General features: G+C 43.1%; 1 protein-coding gene across 4 annotated transcripts in view; it reads left to right on the top strand.

The window, feature by feature from the left end:
- The window catches only part of TENM4 (teneurin transmembrane protein 4), a 1,150,563-nt gene that overhangs the window by 470,743 nt on the left and 657,554 nt on the right, over nucleotides 1-22,266 (top strand). For all 4 annotated transcript variants that reach the window (XM_033948175.1, XM_033948174.1, XM_033948172.1 and 1 more), the window contains exon 5: nucleotides 11,728-11,997. In XM_033948175.1, the coding sequence (XP_033804066.1) occupies nucleotides 11,728-11,997 (270 nt within the window). The remainder of the gene's footprint in view (nucleotides 1-11,727; nucleotides 11,998-22,266) is intronic.

Below are 22,266 nucleotides of genomic sequence, written 5' to 3'. Positions count from 1 at the left end.
ATGTGGGTGTAATGCATTAGTTTTTTCAAAGAAATCTGACAGCTGATTAAATATTAATTTTTCAGTAAGTTTGGCCAGAAATGTAACATTCGCAATGGGTCGGTAATTGGATAACTCATTAATACTAATTTTGTAATTTTTAATAATAGGAGTAATTGATGCAAACTTCCATTGAGATGGGACTGTGGAAGTACGTAAACTGTTTTGAATAATGGACAAAATAAAAGGCCCAAAATGTGAAAAGTATTTTTTCAAATAGAAAGGTGGAATTAATTCTGAGCGAGAACTTTTTGTATTTACTTGGGAAAAAAGGGATTCAACATCATGAAGTGAGGGAATTGTAAAATTTGAACATTTTGCTGTCGGTATAAGATTTGGTTGGTCGGCATTAGTGGAAATAGTAGATGTACCTTGGGCAAAAGAATTGCGAATATTGTTTATCTTAAGGATGAAAGAGTCAGCTAGTTCTTGAGCTTTAAGGGTAGATGTTCGCAGAGGAAGTTGTGATTTATTTGTAGGGTCCATTGATTTTAAAATGTTATATAGAACAGAGGAATTTTTTGCTGTTTCGATTTTTTTAGAGAAGTAGGATTTCTTTGCGAGATTAATTTTAGTTTTGTATGTTGAAACTATTTCCCTATATTTGTATAGATTGTCTGGTGTCTTATTATGTCTCCATTTTCTTTCTGATGAGCGTAATTGCTGTTTGATCAATTGTAACTCTGTGCTATACCAAGGGTTATTAATCTTACGAAGGAAAATGATTTTTGAAATTGATGGAGATATTGTATCTAAAAGAGATGTCAGTGATGAATTCCAAGCTACTATTTGGCTTGTGGTTGAATCAGAGTAAGCAGTTAAAATATCGGGGTCAAGAAAGGAAGTAATATCTGTATTTTCCAAATTTTTAAATTCTCTATAGACGATAGTTTTGGTTTTGAGTGGAGTATCTGTGTGAATGGTTTTGGACAAATTAAATTTAAAAGTTATGAAGTGATGATCAGACCATGGGATGGGAGAGACCAGCAAATCAGAAAAGTTAGACTTTTGAGAAGATGGCATAAAGATCATATCTAAGGTGTGATTTGCTATGTGTGTAGGGACTGTTATTTGTGGATGGATATTAAGAGGGGTAAGAACATTAAGTAAATCTTGTGTGATATAATTAGAGGAGTCATCAAAGTGGATATTAAAATCTCCAAGGATAAAAGGAATGTTTGAGGCGGATGAAAAATCAAATAAAGTATCTTGAAGTAAAGAAAGTTTGTTGGAGTTTAATGGGGGAGGAACGTACAGTAAAAGGAAATTAGCTTGGCTGTTATAGTTGCTTTTTAATTGAATATATTCTATTGAGGCTGATTTTGGAGATTTATCTAATAAGCTAAGAAGGTTATTTTTAAAAATGACGGCTAAGCCTCCACCCTTACGGTTGTGACGATGGTTAAATATGTAGTTAAAATTTGGCGGACAGCAATATGATAAATAGGCTTCTTCACCATCGGCGAGCCAGGTTTCTGTGATGAACAAAGCTTGAAGTTTTTTATTTTCAATTTCGTCTTTAATTAAGTGATATTTATTTTTAATAGATCTGGCATTAATGAGGCCTAAGCTGAGTTTGTTAGCATTAGGAGTTCCTGAGTTATTGGGTACGAAATTGATTGGTATGTTTATAAGAGAAGTATTGACAAGATTATTAGATTTATGTTTTATGGGACGATGACCCCAGAAAGATGGAATGTTGTAATTAACCATTGTGTCAGGCATTATGAAGTTGGGTTGGAAACGTAATGAGTATTGGTTATGAAAGGAGAAGGAGCCTAACTGAGTGAGATATACTAAACCTATAATGTAGAGAATTAAAAATCTAATAATAGTGTATGCCGAACAGATATGTTGCAGTTTTGTGGCGCCCCACTTGGAGTATTGTGTTCAGTTTTGGAGACTGTATCTGGCGAAAGACATAAGAAGACTTGAGGCGGTCCAGAGGAGGGCGACGAAAATGATAGGAGGCTTGCGCCAGAAGACGTATGAGGAGAGACTGGAAGCCCTGAATATGTATACCCTAGAGGAAAGGAGAGACAGGGGAGATATGATTCAGACGTTCAAATACTTAAAGGGTATTAACGTAGAACAAAATCTTTTCCAGAGAAAGGAAAATGGTAAAACCAGAGGACATAATTTGAGGTTGAGGGGTGGTAGATTCAGGGGCAATGTTAGGAAATTCTACTTTACGGAGAGGGTGGTGGATGCCTGGAATGCGCTCCCGAGAGAGGTGGTGGAGAGTAAAACTGTGACTGAGTTCAAAGAAGCGTGGGATGAACACAGAAGATTTAGAATCAGAAAATAATATTAAAGATTGAACTAGGCCAGTTACTGGGCAGACTTGTACGGTCTGCGTCTGTGTATGGCCGTTTGGAGGAGGATGGGCAGGGGAGGGCTTCAATGGCTGGGAGGGTGTAGATGGGCTGGAGTAAGTCTTAACAGAGATTTCGGCAGTTGGAACCCAAGCACAGTACCGGGTAAAGCTTTGGATTCTCGCCCAGAAATAGCTAAGAAGAAAAAAAAAAAAAAAAATTTAAATTGAATCAGGTTGGGCAGACTGGATGGGCCATTCGGGTCTTTATCTGCCGTCATCTACTATGTTACTATGTTAGTAGTATTTCGAATAATTTGCAATCTAGCTTCATGTTTTCACGTTTTTATTACAGTTTGATACTGTTGCTTATCAAATTTCTAAGCTAGGTTGACTTACGGCGCCTTCAGGAAAGAAATTAAAACTGCATTGTTCGATAGATTTATCTCCTAAACAGAAGCTACACAAAAAAAATAACAACAACACTTGTATTATATATATTCTTGTATAACATGTTGTACTCTTATAATCTTACAATCTTATAATATGCACTTTGTAGTTCGCTGACTGTCCAGCTCTCTTCGGTGTGAACCGCCTAGAAGTCGTCTGACTATGGCGTTATAGAAGAATAAAGTTATTATTATTATTAAAATGTAAGGGGTAACAATTTAAAAAAAACACAAAAAACGCCAATAACAATACAAATATCATGAAAAGAAGATAAAACAATATTAATTAAATGGAGTACTTGATACTGTACAGACTAGACTGGACTGACAGGAAACGAAAGGTAGATGGGCAGGAAATACAATTGAAAAAATGCTAGAAAACATTGAAGGGAAGGACAAAAGGATAGTAAATACTGTCTATTGTTTCTTTGGATAGATTGATGTGCAAATTAACAGAAAGGAGACAATAAAGACCATTACAATGATCTACTTTAGAGAGAACCAAAGCGTGGCATTGTGTTGAAAACGGGTTTTCTTCAAACAATGAGTGAAGTCTCCTAAGACAACGTCATTGATTTAAAAAAAAAAAAAAAAGAAAGAAAAAAGTAATTTTAATCAATCTATCTACATGAACTTTCGGAGACAATATAGTGTCAAAATGGATACCAAGAAAGAACCTTAGCAACCCCACACGGTCAACCAGAAACTGTAACATATTTGCATACCCAAGGATCCACCGGCTGCAAATACAAATCCTTTTTGGACAGATCTTTCATGTTTCAAGCAAGCAAACAGCCGTCCTGGCTGGGTAACTACATCAATGGATCCAGGCTGACCTACAGCGCCTTTCGGAGAGTAATCGAAACCGTACTGTTTGACAGATTCATCTCCTAAACAGAAGTCACACTAAATTTATAAATTTATATTTTCCTTCTGTCTATTTCTTGTGTAATATGTTTTACCCTCACATTTTGCATTCTGTAATTCGCTGACTGTCCAGCTTTCTACCTTGGGTTGCATACTTGAGATTCATATTTTCCTTATGTCTATTTCTTATGTAATATGTTGTACCCTCACTTTTTGCATTCTGTAATTCGCTGATTGTCCAGCCCTCTTCGATGTGAACCGCCTAGAAGTCATCTGACTAGGGCGGTATAGAAGAATAAAGTTATTATTATTATTATTATCCACCTTCAATATAAAACTATCAGGTAAACGTACCTCCTCTGGGATATTAAGTACGGTCCTATCAAGCCAAAGCAATTTTGTTTTGTCTCTGTTCAATTTGAAGCCATGTGCTGTACTTAGCAATTCCAATCGTCTGATGCGAGGTGAAGTACGCTGCTCTGGTAACTGAGATATATCTTGAAATGAAATCAGTGAAAACATGTCATCTCTGAAAGCCAAAAAATTATCACAAAAAGATGTTATGCATAGTTTTAAAGAGAATAGGAGACAACGGGGATCCTTGAGGTAGGATCCAACTAGCTGAGATCTGAGTACTGTACTTTGTAATGTCTGAGAGTAAGAAACTCTTTTATCCAAAATACAAGTTTATCCGTTATCCCTAAAGAGCGCAATTTAGATAGTAGAATGTTATAGCCCACTGTATCAAATGCTGCTGTCAGATCAAATTGTAATGAAATGACTGACTTAACCCTGAGCAAACAATAGCTTTATCTCAGATACCAATGCTAATAAAAGATTCAGTAGAGTGATAAGGTCTAAACCCCAAATGTAAATATATAAGCTATCAAATTTTGTCAGAAAATCAGATAATGACTCGGCAACATAAGATTTTGCTAGTTTAAGCTACTAAAGGTAGTTTGAGGGAAGATTTTTATCTAAAGAAACATTTTTAATACGAGGAGTTGACACAATTCCTCCAAACCGAGATGAATATCGACCAGCCTGAAACAAATGATTTAAAAACATCATAAGCCATACAATTATTTGAGAAGGAAGATTTGTCATTAAACACGCCGGACAGCTATCTAAAATACATTAGATTTAGATAACTTTGTTTTTTAAAATAAAGAACTATCTTTACTATCTGTGATAGGTAAAAATGAAGCCTAGCATCTATCTGCTGGAATTGATTCAGAAATGGAAAAATTACCGTATATACTGGAATATAAGTCGAGACCCCCATTTTTTTCTCCCAAAAAAGAGGAAAAATGATTGACTTGAATATAAGTCGAGCGGCTTAATATTCAAGTGCCCTGCCAGGATCTGCACCCAGCACCCCCTTCTTCCCCTGTCAGGCTCTGCATCCAGCCCCCTTCCCTCCCCCCTCCATCAGGCTCTGCACCCAGCCCCCCTTCCTGCCAGGCTCTTCATGCAGCCCCCCTTCCCTCCCTCCCAGGCTCTCCACCCTGTCCCCCCTCCCTGCCCTGTCCATCGTACCTCCTCTGCCGCTGGAATCCCTGGTGGTCCAGAGGTGTAGTGGGCAGGAGCGAGCTTTCTGCGCTCCTGCCCTGCTGCTAACTCAGTCGGTCACTGCCGCGAGTTCTGGCTTTAGCCACTGAGCAGTACCGAGCAGCTTTCTGATTGGGCCTTCCCCTTCCCGGTGCATCCTGGGCTGCACCGGGGAGAGGCCTAAGTCCTCATAGGAGGGGCCTTAGGCGCCTGGGCCAACCGGAATCTTAGTCCATCCTCCCTGTGCAGTGAATTTCATCTTTATTCTTTTCTTGAACTTTTTGGGCACCTTTTAGGTATTATAGAATTGCAACCCACATATTTCTATATGGGTCTGTGTTCATCTGGTATGTGCTATACAAAGTTATCATAATCAATAATAATAATAACACCAGCTGCTTATCGATAAAATGATACTGAAAAGTTCAAGGAAATGGAGAACAAATCTACTCATGGTCTGGATAGACTCCAAGAAGACCTTTGATGCACTGCCTCATACTTGAATATTGCAGTGTTTGAAAATGCGGATTTTTTTCTAGCAAAGATGGTGCCAGTACTCAAATCCCACATTATCCTTCAGGGGTGGGGTGATCACTGAGGGACCCACCCTGCAGTAGCCAGGCCCCCTACAACTAGCCACAGACTATATGAAAAGGAAGCATTGAGTGTGCAGAACCTGAGCTTGGAGGCCAGGGGTCATTTTTATCAAGTGATAGAAAAGATGTCAGTACTTAGTACCCTTGCGACACACTGTTATATAGACCAGTGGTTCGTAACCCTGTCCTGGAGGATCACCAGGCCAATCGGGTTTTCAGGATAGCTCTAATGAATATGCATGGAGCAGATTTGCATGCCTGTCACTTCTATTATATGCAAATCTCTCTCATGCATATTTATTAGGGTGAGCCAGAAAACCCGACTGGCCTGGTGGTCCTCCAGGACAGGGTTGGGAACCTCTGATATAGACCATCAGTCAGCACTCTTTTTTCAGCACCAGATGATAAATTTGGTCCCATTTGTACAAGTATACACCATCTTGTCGGCGCGCATATCTATATACACATATTTCGCCATGCAATTATAATAGTTAGTTTTAATACATATAATAGCTTTATAAATTACCCCCTAATACAGGGGTGTCCAATGTCGGTCCTCGAGGGCCGCAGTCCAGTCGGATTTTCAGGATTTCCCCAATGAATATACATGAGGTCTATTTGCATGCACTGCTTTCATTGTATGCTAATAGATCTCATGCATATTCATTGGGGAAATCCTGAAAACCCGACTGGATTGCGGCCCTCGAGGACCGACATTGGACACCCCTGCCCTAATAGAAAGCAATTGCTCCCTGGAATTTACAGATTTGTCATGACCAAAAGGCACAACTTAAAGCAACTATGAAGTTTTGAATTAGGACAGCAATGCCATAATTGAGAAGATTCAATGTACTTGATAAACATAGGGATTAATTTGAAGGCTATCAAATATTACGCTGAACTGTAAATATTTAAAGAATTCAAGTGACGTACTGAACATCCTATCCTTAGTGTAAATAGATCCAGACTATCTTCCTTGGCTCAGTCTGAATAAGTTGAGAGATGCCAGTGCCAGAGTGCAGACTGACATAATCTTTAGCGTGAGCAAATGGTAAAAGTGGCCTTGAAGAGATGATTTTTCAGACTGTAATTGAGTTTGCTCAGAGAAAGAGCCTGACGTGCTTGTTTAAGAAACCTATTCCAGGGGTTTGATGCAGTAAGGGGGAAAGCGCAATGTCAAGGTGTGGAGGAGAAGGGCACAGATAAGAGCATCTTGCCTCAAAAATAAAGCTTGGGAAGACGAGTGTAATGGGAAAGGACAGACGTGTGGCAACAAGGAAATTTAGAACAAACATACATACCTATAGGCAAGGACGGTGACGGGACTAAAGCGTGCCAGACAATCGCGCGCGGACAAAGGAGCTCAGACAAATGCGTGCTGGATTAAAAGTTAAATTTAAAGCGCTCTGAGGGTGTGTGGGGGGAATCCTCCCAGTTTACTTAGAAGTGTTGGCGCTGCGTTGGGGAGGGGGTAGAGGGATTCCCCCCTCCCCACTTAGAGAGGAAACTAACTTTTCCCTAACAGAGGGAAAAATTACACTTTCCTCTGTAGTTCCCCCCAAACCCTCCGACGGCAGCACCAACACTTCTAAGTAAACTGGGGGGGTTTCCCCCTCCCCGAGCCCCCCTCGGAGCGCTTTAAATGTAACTTTTAATCTGGCACGCTGATGTCCTGCATGCATTTGTCTGAGCTCCTTTGTCCTCGTGCGATTGTCCCGCCACTCTAGAAATCAAAATGTAGTAAAAGTGAGCCAAGTATGGAACATTCAAGCCATTGTGACATCACTGATGAGATTGGCTCTTATTGGTGGAATGAGGCATTATGACATCACAGTCTCAGATCTAGTTATCAGAGGCTGAAACCTTTCACACTATTTATTTACTTAATTTTCTATATTGTTCTTCTAGGGGAGATCAGAACAGTTTACATGAATTTATTCAGGTACTCAAGCATTTTCCCTGTCTGTCCCAATGAGGTCATAATCTTTCTAATGTACCAGAGGCAATAGAGCAGTGCCTCTCAAACTTTCTCGAGCCGGGGCACACTAAAGCTAGTAGCCATGGCTTGAGGCTCCCAGAAGTGCGCGGACGCATCACAGATATGCATGACATCATTACGTTGACGTCCGTGCATGTGCAGAGGCCCTCCAGATGGGCCCCGAGATGCCAGTAGGGGGTGCCAGCAGGGAAGAGGGCCGGAGAGAAGGAGAGGCACTGGCTGATTGCCTAATGCAGTGTTTCTCAATCAGTTTAAGCTAAGTACCCCCTAAGTCTAACAAATATCAACTGAATACCCCAACCACAGACCTCCTTAGGCCCATCCACGCTCTGCCCCAGATCCCATCCCTTTTAGTAATTGTAATGCAATTTTTTCCATTCATTTTTCATATACACAGCAGATATAAATTTTCAAAACTGACACATTTCAATCACTATATTGAAAATAAAATCATTTTACCTACCTGCGATTAGCTTTCAATGTGAGACCGGGAGGCCGGGGGGAAGCTGGAGGACGCTAGAGAGAAGGGGGAAACATGCAGGCCTTCAGCGAATCAGGCAGCGCTGGCGCTGTACCACGTAGGGAAGTCAGCTGGCAGGCACCTCTCTTCCTCTTCAGTGTGCCACGGCACACTTGGAATCTCAGGAGGCATACAAGTGTGCCTCGGCACACAGTTTGAGATATACTGCAATAGGGGGGATTAAGTGACTTGCCCAGGGTCACAAGGAGCAGCCGTGTGGGTTTGAACCCACAACCTCAGGTTGCTGAGGCTGTAGCTTTAACCTCTGCGCTACACTCTCCTGCTGGTAGGCACCTTCAATATTCAGTTACAAACATTGTTTCAATGGTGTATTTTACTGAGTTTGGGCGCCTACCGGCGCCTTACAAAACTGGCACCGTATAGAGAATTCGGGCCTAAATGCTGAAGCAGTGAAGTCTTTAAAAGTCAGACCATATGCCTTTCATAACTGGCATATTTGTAGAGAACTTGGCAGAAGACTGAGAAAACCAAAGGTACCCTATTTCTAATTTTGAACGATTTTGAACTACTTTATTGACCATATGGTGGCCGTTCTCTAGTGGGAAGTGTGTGGCGCAGTGGTTAAAGCTACAGCCTCAGCACCCTAGGGTTGTGGGTTCAAACCCACGCTGCTCCTTGTGACCCTGGGCAAGTCACTTAATCCCCCCATTGTCCCAGGTACATTAGATAGATTGTGAGCCCACCAGGACAGACAGGGAAAAATGCTTGAGTTCCTGAATAAATTCATATAAACCATTCTGAGTTCTCCTGGGAGAACCGTATAGAAAATTGAGTAAATAAATAGTGTGAAAAGTTTCAGCCTCTGATAACCAGAGCTGGGATTGTGATGTCATAAAGCCTCATTCCACCAATGCCTCATCAGTGATGTCACAATGGCTTGATTGTCCTGCACTTGGCTCACATCTACTACATTTTGATTCCTAGAGTGGCGCAGTGGTTAAAGCTACAGCCTCAGCACCCAGAGGTTGTGGGTTCAAACCCACGCTGCTCCTTGTGACCCTGGGCAAGTCACTTAATCCCCCCATTGCCCCAGGTACATTAGATAGATTGTGAGCCCACCAGGACAGACAGGGAAAAATGCTTGGGTAGCTGAATAAATTCATGTAAACCATTCTGAGCTCCCCCAGGAGAACTGTATAGAAAATTGAATAAATAATAATATACTGTAAATATTCATTTGTCCTTGTTATTCCTTGCCGTGCATTTTTCTTTTTCATACTGCTGGCCTGGCCCAAATTCCTTTACTGTTATCTGCCTTTGATATTTTTCTTGGTTTTGCGAATACATTTTCCACTTGTGGATATGGTAATGCATGTTCCGGTGGATGAGTGAGGGGAGACATTTAAAATGTTCAGTGATGGCCTCCACAGATAGACAAGTCAGCTTTTAGCCGTTCCAGCCAGAGTGGATGTGCCAAGAAAAGCCAAGAAATGACGCAATCAGCAGAGCAAAAAAATAGGCCTAAATTTAAAAAGTCTAAGATATTTATTGTCTTCCTCCTGTTGCTTTGAGTTCCTTCAGCTTAAAAGGGTGCCTTGAACATGGAATATGAAAATCGATGCACCTCCTGCTGTTTATTGCAAATAAATTTGATTTTCAGTTAATCGTAGCAGTCGTTCTTCATAATTTATGAGGTGCCTTACAAGAGCGAATCTTTCAGGCTGAGCGGTGATGCATCTGATGTTTTCAGTGGTAATGGACCAGCGATTGTTAATTGCTGCCGTGAAAACCAGCAGTGTCACTCCTGAAAGCATTCAGTTGTGTGCAACCTACGGGCAGCGCGCATTTACCGTATGCCTGGAAAGCATTTGCATGCATATCTCAAGGGGAATTTCAAGAGCTTTAACTATCCATCCCGTTTATGGGGATGGAGTTGTCCTAATAACCATTGCTCGGAGTTGAAAAACAGACATGCAGGTCTCAGGGGAGGCTGAAACCATGTGCAGCAACCTTTAATTCGGTTGTTAACTGTGCACCATTCAAATGGCAAAAATGAGATTTGATTTTATCTTTATGGACACAATTAATGCAGTCTGTGTGGTGTCTTGGGTTGGTTTGTTGAGAGTTTGCTGGAGCCTGAACAAGAGTCGTCGGTCTTTCTGCTCGTCAAGGGTGTCAGAGAACTTAATCTGTCTCTGTTCATTAAAAAAAAAAAAAAAATAAGAGGTATGAAGTTCATAATCGGTTTATGTACTCTGAATATTTCCAGACTGCAGTTCCTGGATCAAATAACATTTTCTAATACTGAACCTTTCTTATCTGCATTTTTGTGGGTTTTGTTAGAAAAGGTGTTACATCATTCTGGTTGCAAATATATCTCTCTCGTTTCATGTATTCAGGTATTCTCTACCCATAGAACTCCAATTAGTACGTAAATTTCCATTTAGACTATTGTATTGTATTTAGACTCATTGTATGATATTGTATTTAGACTTATTGTATTGTATTGTATTTAGACTTATTGTATTGTATTAAGACCTTTTGTTATTCGCTGAATGTCCAGCCTTCTTACAATGTAAACCGCCTAGAAGTCACCTGACTATGGCGGTATAGAAAAATAAAGTTATTATTATTATTATTATCATGTGTACAGTGGAATTGGTTAAAAGCAAATCTCAGTGACAAAACACGGATATCACTGACTGAGCAAGGTGGCTGCTGCTTTTGAGATATTCTTGCCAGCTGAAGAAGTGTCTTAGGGTAAGCCTAAGACTAAAATGGTTAGTGCTCTTCAGCTTGGAAAAGAAACGGCTGAGGGGAGATAGGACTGGAGTCTACAAAATCCTGAGTGGAATAGAATGGGTGCAAGTGGATCGATTTTTCACTCCATCAAAAATGACAAAGACTAGGGGACACTCGATGAAGTTACGGGGAAATACTTTTAAAAATCAATAGGAGGAAAAAAATGTTTCACTCAGAGAATAGTTAAGCTCTGGAACGCGTTTGCCAGAGGATGTGGTAAGAGCGGATAGCGTAGCTGGTTTTAAGAAAGGTTTGGACAAGTTCCTGGAGGAAAAGTCCATAGTCTGTTATTGAGCAAGACATGGGGGAAGCCACTGCTTGCCCTGTATTGGTAGCATGGAAACCGTTGGTCTGACCCTGTAAGGCTATTCTTATGTTCTTAAATTGAAAACTTGAAGATGCAGGGTCTGTCTACTATGTGCGGCTGCGCAGCTCTGTGTATATCTGGCAGTGCTATTCAAAATTTTATAATAAATTACTGTATACTACAAATACTACCATAAGCAAAATATTGTGGCAGCTAAAAATATCTCCTTGAAATTATGAATGCGTTGAACTGTGTGCTTTTCCCACTTACATTTCTTCAGAAGGAATTGGATTGTAGACAGTGACCATCTGCTTTCTCGCAGGAGCCAACTTCTCTTTGCGAGAGCTGGAACTCGCTGACGTGATGCCACCCCATGGGACCTTATACAGGACCGACCCGGGGCTTCCCCCCTGCGGCTACTCCATCAGCACGGGCTCGGATGCCGACACCGAAGCAGATGCAATCCTGTCACCGGAACAGCCGGCTAGGCTCTGGGGACGCAGCAGCAAATCAGGCCGGAGCTCTTGTTTATCAAGTCGAGCTAACTCAAATCTCACCCTCACTGACACAGAACACGAAAACACCGAAAATGGTAAGGCCGAAGTGCAGCTTGTTATTTAATTCCCTTTTGTGTGTTGTGGCGACTAATTTTCAGTAGTCCAACTGGGGGCACCACGGTGGGTGCAGATTTTCTTCGAAATTCTGCTTTCGCAGGTCTTTTCTGATAGAGAACAGGGAGATAATGTTTGTGGATGTAAAAATGTTATTCTCCGTGTGTGCAACTAAGGGTATTTATACAGATTTAGTAACTGCGCTCAAATTTGGGCACTGGAAGAAAAAATCGGCACCCAGAAATATTGTATAAAGGGCACCCTATATAGAATAGCGTGCCCTATATAGAATAGTGCCCTATATAGAATAGCGCGCCCTATATAGAATAGTGCGCCCTATATAGAATAGTGACCTATATAGAATAGCGTGCCCTGTATAGAATAGCACCCTATATAGAATAGTGTGCCCTATATAGAATAGCGCCCTATATAGAATAGCGCGCCCTATATAGAATAGCACCCTATATAGAATAGTGCACCCTATATAGAATAGTGCCCTATATAGAATAGCGCACCCTATATAGAATAGCGCCCTATATAGAATAGCGTGCCCTATATAGAATAGCACCCTATATAGAATAGCGCGCCCTGTATAGAATAGCGCCCTATATAGAATAGCACGCCCTATATAGAATAGCGCCCTATATAGAATAGCGTGTCCTATATAGAATAGCGCCCTATATAGAATAGCGCGCCCTATATAGAATAGCGCGCAGCACTAATTCCTGTGCCCAAATTTGGATGCCAAGGGCTTACGGCTGCTGAAACAAGGTGTAAATTCCCGGTGCTCAATTTGGGCGTCCATTCATGGCGTTCTATAACACCGCATGCACATTTCTGGAATGTTCTTTGAGCTGCCCATGGCCTCGCCCCTTTCGGACGTGGCCATGGGATTTGGACGCAGTTTCATAGAACAGTATGCGAGATGTGCAGGTGAATCCAAATCGATGCCAAATAACATTGATAGTTGAATTTCAGCGCCCAATTATTGATCTCATTACCCAATTTAGTGCGCATGCTTCTCAAGCTTGTCCCAAATAAATTTGAGCATCCTTTCCAGAACCTGGGGGATTGTATACCATGAACCTCACTATGTGTATTTTCAGCTATTTGAAGAGTGCAATTTCCAGACCTCTCGATGCTCCTGAGTAAATTACTTTGGAAATTCCTCTCTGTATATTTTAAGAAGTTTGGGGTCTGGATATGTAGCAAAATAGCAGCCCCTCTCTTTGACTGATATCTCCGAATGAGCTGTACCCAGAAGCCAGGCATGTGGCTAACTTCCTGTTGCCTTTAATGATGCTTTTGAGAAAATGCATACGATGTTGAAAACGAGAGCACTGTATTGACTTTCTCACTGTCGGTTAAATTTGTGTGAGACCTACAGAGATCTTTAGCCAGTCCTCTTGTCCCCATGTTTCTCAGGATTAACGCAAAATGGTTTGGCAAAGGATTATTTATTTGAAAATCTAGATTGAGTAATGTCTTTTTTAAAAATTCTTTCTTCATTTTTAATTCAAATACAAAGTGCGAACACATGAACAATCATGAAATATAATGACCTGCGCTCTATTCCAGCAAATAATATACAGTTTTTTAATCCCACCCTAACCCTCCCCCCCTCCCCCTCCTGAATGTGCATAATAATCTTTCACAGGACAAAGGGAAATAATATTTATATTTCATAACTTATAATATTTTGTTAATGGGCCCCAGGTTTCCTTAAATTTGCTATGGTGTCCCCTCTGTATAGAATGAATGCTTTCAAACCTAAAATTTGACATAAGGATTCCCACCAAAAATTATAATTTAAGTTATCCCAACTTTTCCAATTTTTCATTATCAACTGCATGGCCTCTCCTGTCATGATGAGGAGCAATTTATTCTGATTAGCGTTAATTGGTTTCTTGGGTAATAATAACGTTCCAAATAATATTATATCATATGAGAGTGATAATGGAACTTCCAATATCGTAATAACTTGACCCCAAATAGATTTCCAGAATTTGAGTATCAAAGGACAATAATATAGCAAATGATCCAACGTCCAGATGACAATGGCAGCATCTATTAGATTTAGAGCTGTCTAACCGTTGCAACCTAACTGGGGTCCAAAAAGATCTATGTAACAAGAAAAACCAAGTCTGTCTCATAGATGCTGAGGCTGTAGATTGAGCAATGTCTATCGTGCACTCATCAGATTTCTCCAGCTTGTGGTTTGTCATGTTCTGAGCACAGTAAAACATGAGATGTTATGGTCTAAGCAGCAAAAAGTTAGGTCTAGTGAGAGTCGGCACAAGAAGAAGAAGGGTAGCTGAAACATTTGAGAAAGGACGTTTTGAAACTAAGGGCTCCTTTTACTAAGCTGCGTTAGGACATTAACGCGTGGATTAGCGTGCGCTACAATGCCCCACACGCTAGACGCTAACGTCAGCCTTGAGATAGCGTTAGTTCCAGCCGCGTAGCGCGGGGTTAGCGCGCGCTAATATGCTGCATGCGCTAAAAAGGAGCCCTATGTGTGTGTCAAGTGGGGGGGGGGGCGAGGAGTCAGATATAGAAGACAACTTCTGGAGATAGGAAAAAAAAAAGCAATTGACTGTCTCTTGGGGTTCATAGTCAGTCGCGCGCGAGACACCAGCGCGTCAACAATCGAGCGCTGACAAATCGGCACAAGAAAGAAGCGCGCCGCAGGAAAACTTAGTTTTAAAGAGCTCCGAAGCGGGGTGTGGGTGGGGAAACCCCCCCCACACACACACACTTTACTGTATAGTGTTTGCGCTGCTGTTGGGTGGGGGTTGGAACCCTCCATTATAGAGAAAACAGAACTTTTTCTGATTTTTTTCTGATTTCCCCCCCCCCCAACGGCAGTGCAAACACTATCCCCACCCCCCGTCGGAGCTCTTTAAAACTAAGTTTTCCCGCGGCGCGCTTCTTTCTTGCGCCGAATTGTCAGCGCTCGATTGTCGGCGCGCTGGTGTCCGGCACGCAATTATCCTGTCATCTCTCTTGCAGGATGATGTATTTTTTGATTCTTGTGTTTTGAAACTCATTTGGCCGATAGTAATTGCCATCGACCACTTGATTTGGTTGACTTTTAAAATGCAGTCACGTCATTTTTTCGCTGAAAGCATGTTCAATGTTATTGCACATTCATGATCTATATCTGGGATATAATTCAGAATTTGCAGTCTTGATGTAGTGTTTTCTATCCCGCCAAAACCTTTCAGTTCTAGGCGGTTTACAAAAAGAGTTGGCCTGGGCATCCCCAGGGAGCTTACAGAGTCGACAGATAAGAGTGAGCTTACACGAATCGAAGACTAGCATGAGCGATGGGTTTTGGGGGAAGGTTTATAAAGTTTTTGATTAACTCATTTGACAAATTTTTTTGAAAAGTATAGTTTTCAGTTCTTTCCTGAATGTTTTGTAGTTGGTCGTCTTGGTCAGTAGCTTGGAGAGGTGGCAGTCTATTTTCGCTGCTTTGGTAGCTAGTAATTCGTCATATAGTTTTTTTTGCTTTGTATACCTTTTGCTGGGGGATGGGTGAAGAGAGCCTGTGTTCTCCTTGGTCTTGATCAGGTGTTATTTCTGATCAAGTGTTTGTTTAGGTAGCTGAAAGGACAGTAAGGCCCTGATTCTCCAAAGTGCGTCCCGATTTTAGGCAGCTTTAGGCGTCCTACAGCTGTCTAATCAGCCAATCGGGATGCACGTTTAAAAAAAAAAATGCTCCCCAGGCAGGCCGCCTATATTGAAGGCGAGGCCCGCAAGACACCTAAGCTCGCCTAAGGGCCTTAGGCGGGCCTTAGGCGAACCTAGGCGGCCCTACGCGTCTCGCTAGTAGAGGAAGAGACGCTTACAATGTAGGCCAACAAAATGCTGGTCTACATTGTAAGTAGACGCGACCGTTATACTTATTGCGGCAAGGGATCTCTCTGCTGCTATAAGTATAGCGGGCCACGGCCGCCTGTCCAATTGCTGGCAGGAGGGTGCCCAAACCCTCCTGCCAGAAGATGCCCCCCCGACACTACCGACCGCCCCCCCCCTGACACTACCGATCGCTGGCAGGAGGGTGCCCAATCCCTCCTGCCGGAAGACGTACCCCCTCCGCACCCCCCCCCCCCGCGCTAACAGCCCTCAAACCTCCCCCCAACCAAACTAACCTTTCCTTGTTGGCCAGACGGGACTTGCCCGTCCAGCCGGCAGGCCCGCCTCATCGAAATGAGGCGTGCCCGGCCCATCCTTCCGAAGCCTAAGGCCTGATTGGCCCAGGCTCTAGAAGCCTGGACCAATCAGGCCTTAGGCATAGCGGGTCCGCCCATCCCCACTTAATCTAAGGTCTGATTGGCCCAGGCTCTATGGACATCTAAAACTTCAGTATGTCCTTATGGCAAGTGGACACGTTTTAGCCATGTTTTGGGCGGGAATAGGGAGGGGCCAAAGCATGGATTTATGAAGAGGAAGCCTGTGTCTAAAAAGATGGACATTGTTATTTAGACTTGGTACGAAGCACATCCAGGTAACAGAAAAGTTCTGACTAAGACGCAAGTCACCTTCTTAATCTCCCAGTGGTTGCTGTCCCCTTCTCACCCCCAAATGTGAAACTAGCAAGGAATGCCAGGCTCTATGATAGCTTAAGGAACTATGGATGTTCATGGTCCTAAAATGTTTTAAATTATCTATTTAATAGATCTCCATGCATAGGGTTACCAGATTTTCCGTTTGGAAAATCCAGATCCGTAGGCCCATGCCCAGTTCCACCCATCGCCGCCCTAGCATGCCCCAGTCCTGCCATCAATCCGGCCCCCCACTGCCTGCTCTCGGGCAGGACGTCCACACAGGTGCGGATGCCACGCGATGTGGAGGAAAGCTTTTCAAAACCCGTCCTGATTTCCCCGGACATGTCCTCAAATGGAAACCCTATCCACGCAGAGTTGAGAAGTAGCCTAAATGGTTAATGCAGTGGGCTAAGAACTCAGTTCTCACTCAAGCTCTTTCTGAGGTTTTTGGGTGTTTTTTTTTAATTGTGAGCCCCCATGAGGTGAAAAATATCCACTGTATCTGAATATATAATAAACCTACAAGCCAGAAGGCAGTGTCCATTCAGGTACAATAGGTATTTTTCTGTTCTTCGGGGTCTCGTAATTTTTTAATTTTTTTTTAATTATAAACAGCTGAAGTGGGATTTGAACCTGAATCCCTTGGCTCTCAGCCGAAAGCTCTGACTGCTGGGTTTCCCCTCTGCTCAGCACCGTTTAGAATGTGGCCATTTTAGAACAGACTTGGATATTCTTTTTAAAATGCTGCTCCATGTGACTTATTTTACCACAATATATTGCTATAAAAAAAATCATCTTCCTTTCCTTATAGTTTATTTCTTCTAACTTCCATTTTTGTTGACTTTTGTAACGATTCTTAAGAAAAATGTTAAACTCTTTTCTTGAATGTTCTACTGAGAATAGCCAAGGCTGTAGGTCACCCTCCCTTCCACTTGGTGGAGACAAACCAAAATTGAGGCTGATGTTTCCTTCTTGTATAAAGGGCATGTTTAATTCTTCTACCCCAGTATTGATTTGTTTCCAACCCTGGTGATGGAGTAGGGTTGCAAATAGTTCCAAAAAGCTAGGAGAAGGGTTTCAAAAAGGTTTGGATAATTTCCTAAAAGAGAAGTCCATAGGCCATTATTAAAATGGATTTGGGGAAATCCACTGCTTTTTCCTAGGATAGGCGGCATAAAATCTGTTTTCTTACTTTGGATCTTGCTGGTACTTGGGACCTGGGTTGGCCACTGTTGGAGACAGGATATTGGGACTGATGGACCCTCGATCTGTCCCAGTATGGCAATTCTTATGCTCTTTCTTTCTCTCTTCAGTCATGTGATGATCTCATGAGTTGTGAACACCAGATTTGGTTTGCAGCCAGGCCAGCAGGAAGGCATCCTAGCTTTGCCCCCTCCAGTGCTGAGGTAGGACCAGGCAAGTTCCTGCCTTAGAGGGTAGGCCTTTCTTCGGGCCCTTACAGATGTAGTCTGCTCAATATCAACTCCAGGAACATGTCTGATCCCATTGAATTAGATAACTGTAGAGCAGGGGTGTCCAATGTCGGTCCTCGAGGGCCGCAATCCAGTCGGGTTTTCAGGATTTCCCCAATGAATATGCATGAGATCTATTTGCATGCACTGCTTTCAATGAATATTCATTGGGGAAATCCAGAAAACCCGACTGGATTGCGGCCCTCGAGGACCGACATTGGACACCCCTGCTGTAGAGAAAGAGAGTTTTTATTAAACTAGAGATAATGTGTGAAAGCTCAACACCTTCCAGATCACAGAATGGAAGGGCCAGATTCAGTGGTGTAGTGAGGGTGAGAGGGGCGCTCCTCCCCCCTCCTCATCTCCACCCCCGCTCCTTCCCCGATCCCGCCTTCTCACCCGCCTCCCTTACTATGCCACTAGCCAGATTCTATAAATGGTGCTTGCATTGAGTGTCGCTAAGCACCCTAATTGCGGACGTCTGAAGATGCTTAACTAAAATCTGTGCGAAACCCAAATTGTTTTAATTAGCATAAATGGCATGGTAATTGGCCATGCCACTGAAGTTTAAAAATGTAATAGTTCTGCATGGAATTCAGAGCAGCGCCTAGCAGTGCCAGAGTCCACATACCCTCTGATGCCTAATGACGCCTACCTGAAAACTAGGCTTGGCTGGTGGCGGAGAAAAGGCGTGGTTGACTTACGCTTCGCAAGGCGTCCGCATTAGTCACCGGTAAATTAGGCTAGGTAAAACCTCTAGGATGCCTAGCGACGCCTGCTTAGGGACAAGTAGGCTTGATTCTATAAGCGACACCCCAGCGGTTGATTAAGAACCACACAGAGCAGTGCCTACAGCGCAGGCGTGCTTAGGCGCCATTTATAGAATATGGCCCGAAGTGCCTCTGAGCTATAAGCCATGCTCCAGTAATTAGGCACAGAAGGGAGACGGATAATCTCCTTGGCTGTGAAGCACCAATGGCGAGAAAGCCAATGCCTAATTTTACGATGTCTTCTGTTATCACTATTAATATACTGACACTTTTTGGAAATTACGAGCGGGAGGCTTTAGCAAAGGTCAATATGGAACGTTACGAAGTGGCCATCAATGCTACATTTTATGGAATCAATTACAATACATCTTTCCCTGAAGCCTTATGTCAGCATCTTTATGTTCATTAATTTAAAAAAAATAAATTAACATCATTGACTGTAGATGTTTGTGAGTCTAAATCTTGTTACACAGTTGCAATTAAGTATTTTATACGTTAAAAAAAAAAACCAGGAAGAACAAATTGGATGTCAGCTCCTCATTGTTCAGATTCCATTTGATGTCAATTTGTCTCCATGAATAAATAATATTTGTTGCTTCTGTCATAATCCATCTTTTGCCTAAAAAGTAGCACTTGCAGCTGTCTCTTTGATGGATAGCTAGTGATGCCAAGAAAGCCAATGCTTTAGTTACAGGGAGTGAGGGGAGAATGTAATAAGCATGGAGGAATAGCCTAGTGCTGTGATTCCCAAACCTGGTACAGGAGCCCCACCCCTCCCCCCCCCCAGCCAGTCAGGTTTTCGGGATACCCACAATGAATATTCATGAGAGAGTGGAAGCAATATTCATGAATATTCATTGTGTATAGCCTGAAAAATCTGACTAGCTGGGTTGCCTCCAGGACCAGGTTTGGAAATCACTGGCCTAGAGGTTAGAACAGCAAGCTGATAACCAGGCCGGCCCAGTTCAAATCCCGCTGCTTCTTGGGATCTTGGGCAAATCATTTAACTATCTAGAAAGAGTGGTAGATGCGTGGAACAGTCTCCCGGAAGAGGTGGTGGAGACAGAGACTGTGTCTGAATTCAAGAAAGCCTGGGATAGTCACGTGGGATCTCTTGGGAAGAGATAATGGTTACTGCGGATGGGCAGACTGAATGGGCCATTTGGCCTTTATCTGCCGTCATGTTTCTATGTTTCTATAACTATAAAGCTCTATGACATCACAATGCAGGTGTAAAGAGCCTTAGCCTATAGGAAGAGGAAATGCAAATATTAAGAGCCTTAGCCAATAAGGGAGAGGAGGAGATAGTGGATTTTGCGGATGGGCAGACTGGATGGGCCATTTGGTCTTTATCTGCCATCATGTTTCTATGTTTCTATAACTATAAAGCTCTATGACATCACAATGCAGGTGTAAAGAGCCTTAGCCTATAGGAAAAGGAAATGCAAATGTTAAGACCCTTAGCCAATAAGGGAGAGGAGTAGTGGATTTTGCGGATGGGCAGACTGGATGGGTCATTTGACCTTTATCTGCCATCATGTTTCTATAACTATAAAGCTCTATGACATCACAATGCAGGTGTAAAGAGCCTTAGCCTATAGGAAAGGAGATGCAAATGTTAAGAGCCTTAGCCAATAGGGAGAGGGGAAGATAGTGGATTTTGCGGATGGGCAGACCGGATGGGCCATTTGGCCTTTATCTGCCATCATGCCATCCCTTGAAGGACTCCTCAATCGGTAGGTACCTCCAGAAGTGCAACTCCAGCGCCTTATGTTCAGGCGCCAGTAGGCACTTTAAATTTAACGTTGCTTGTCGTTTCAGATGACATTTCTCAATTAAAAGTTAGGCTCCTACTGTTTACAGTATTTCCCTCTGAGTGCTCTTGCGTTAACTCCCTAAGGGGCCTTTTGACAAAAGTTTGTTAAGCGCATGAGAACAGGCTGCCTTATAAACCAGCTAAAGCATTTTGTGGGTTTTCACCTCTTTGCAGGTGCTAACCCATGTGTTACCTATTTTTCAAAAATATTTCTCTGAGGGGGGCCCTTCATTGTACCATTTAGGTTTTCTTTGTCGAAGGCCGGAAAGAGAATATATGGACAGCACCTTATAATTGATGTAACTGATGTAAATTGCATTTAATTGGATGGCGGGCCCCTAACTTGGTAGGCGCCTCCCACTTTGAGGTAGGAACCTAGTCAATGGCGCCTACCACAAAGTAGGCATGGTTAGGGGGCGGATTGTGGGTGTGTTTTACATGTAGGCACCTATTTTGCTGGTAGGCACCTCTCTTAGGCGCAACCATTTAGACTAAGAAATCCCTGGCGTAAGTGCAGTATGGTGTAGCTAAAAGGTCAGAACGACAGAGAAAAGTCCCCTCTGCACAAATCCCAAGAAATCCAAAAGAAAAAGCAAAGAGGGTCTGGTCTAGAGCACAGTTCTTCAACCGCCGGTCCGCGGACCGGTAGCGGTCCGCAGGAAATTTTTGCCGGTCCGCGCAGGACCGGCAAGATTGACTCATTTGAACTTCCTGCCGGTCCGCGCAGGACCGGCAAGATCAGCATCGGAAGCGTGCGCTGGGCCGGAGAGATCTTGGGGAGCCTCCGACAGTGGCTTTCTCCCCTCTCTGCAGCTCTCCTTTATTTCCCAGCGCAGCGATTCACGAAGGCAGCCTCGGGGCTTTTGCTGAGTCGCGGCTGCCTCTGATGATGCAACTTCCTCTTTCCTCAGAGGCGGCGCGACCCAACAAAGGACCCGAGGCTGCCTTCGTGAATCGCTGCGCTGGGAAGTAAGAAGAGCTGCTGGGAGGGGAGAAAACCACTATCAGTCTGGGAAGCTGCTGGGCAGGAGAAAAAAGGGACAGCTGCTACTGGAAAGGGAGAAGGAGAGATGCTTCTGGGAGGGGAGGAGGGAAAGGAATCTGGGAAGCTGCTGGGCCAGGAAAAAAAAGGGACAGCTGCTACTGGAGAGGGAGAAGGAGAAGGAGAGATGCATCTGGGAGGGGAGGAGGGAAAGGAATCTGGGAAGCTGCTGGGCAAGGAAAAAAAGGGACAGCTGCTACTGGATAGGGAGAAGAAGGAGAGATGCTTCTGGGAGGGGAGGAGGGAAAGGAATCTGGGAAGCTGCTGGGCAAGGAAAAAAAAGGGACAGCTGCTACTGGAGAGGGAGACGGAGAGATGCTGCTGGGAGGGGAGGAAGGGAAGAGAGTTACTGCTGGACAGGAGGAGGAGGGAAGGGAGAATGAAAAAAGGAAGGAAACAGCTGGCAGAGAGATTAGAGGAGGGGAAGGGGAGACACAGGCATGAGAAAGTAGAGAGATTGATGATAGGAAGGGGTCAGCAGAAAAATAAGCAGAGGGACAACGATGATAGATCTGGTGTAGGAGAGATAAAAATGAAGAGAGCAGTGAAGCTGGAATGAATCATGTAAATAGGAGAGAGGGGCACAAGCTGGATGGA

The sequence above is a fragment of the Geotrypetes seraphini genome, chromosome 6 (genome assembly GCF_902459505.1).
Source record: "Geotrypetes seraphini chromosome 6, aGeoSer1.1, whole genome shotgun sequence".
Classification (NCBI taxonomy): Eukaryota; Metazoa; Chordata; class Amphibia; order Gymnophiona; family Dermophiidae; genus Geotrypetes; species Geotrypetes seraphini.
Note: the sequence above shows the minus strand (reverse complement) of the source record. Positions and strands in the feature narration are given on the sequence as shown.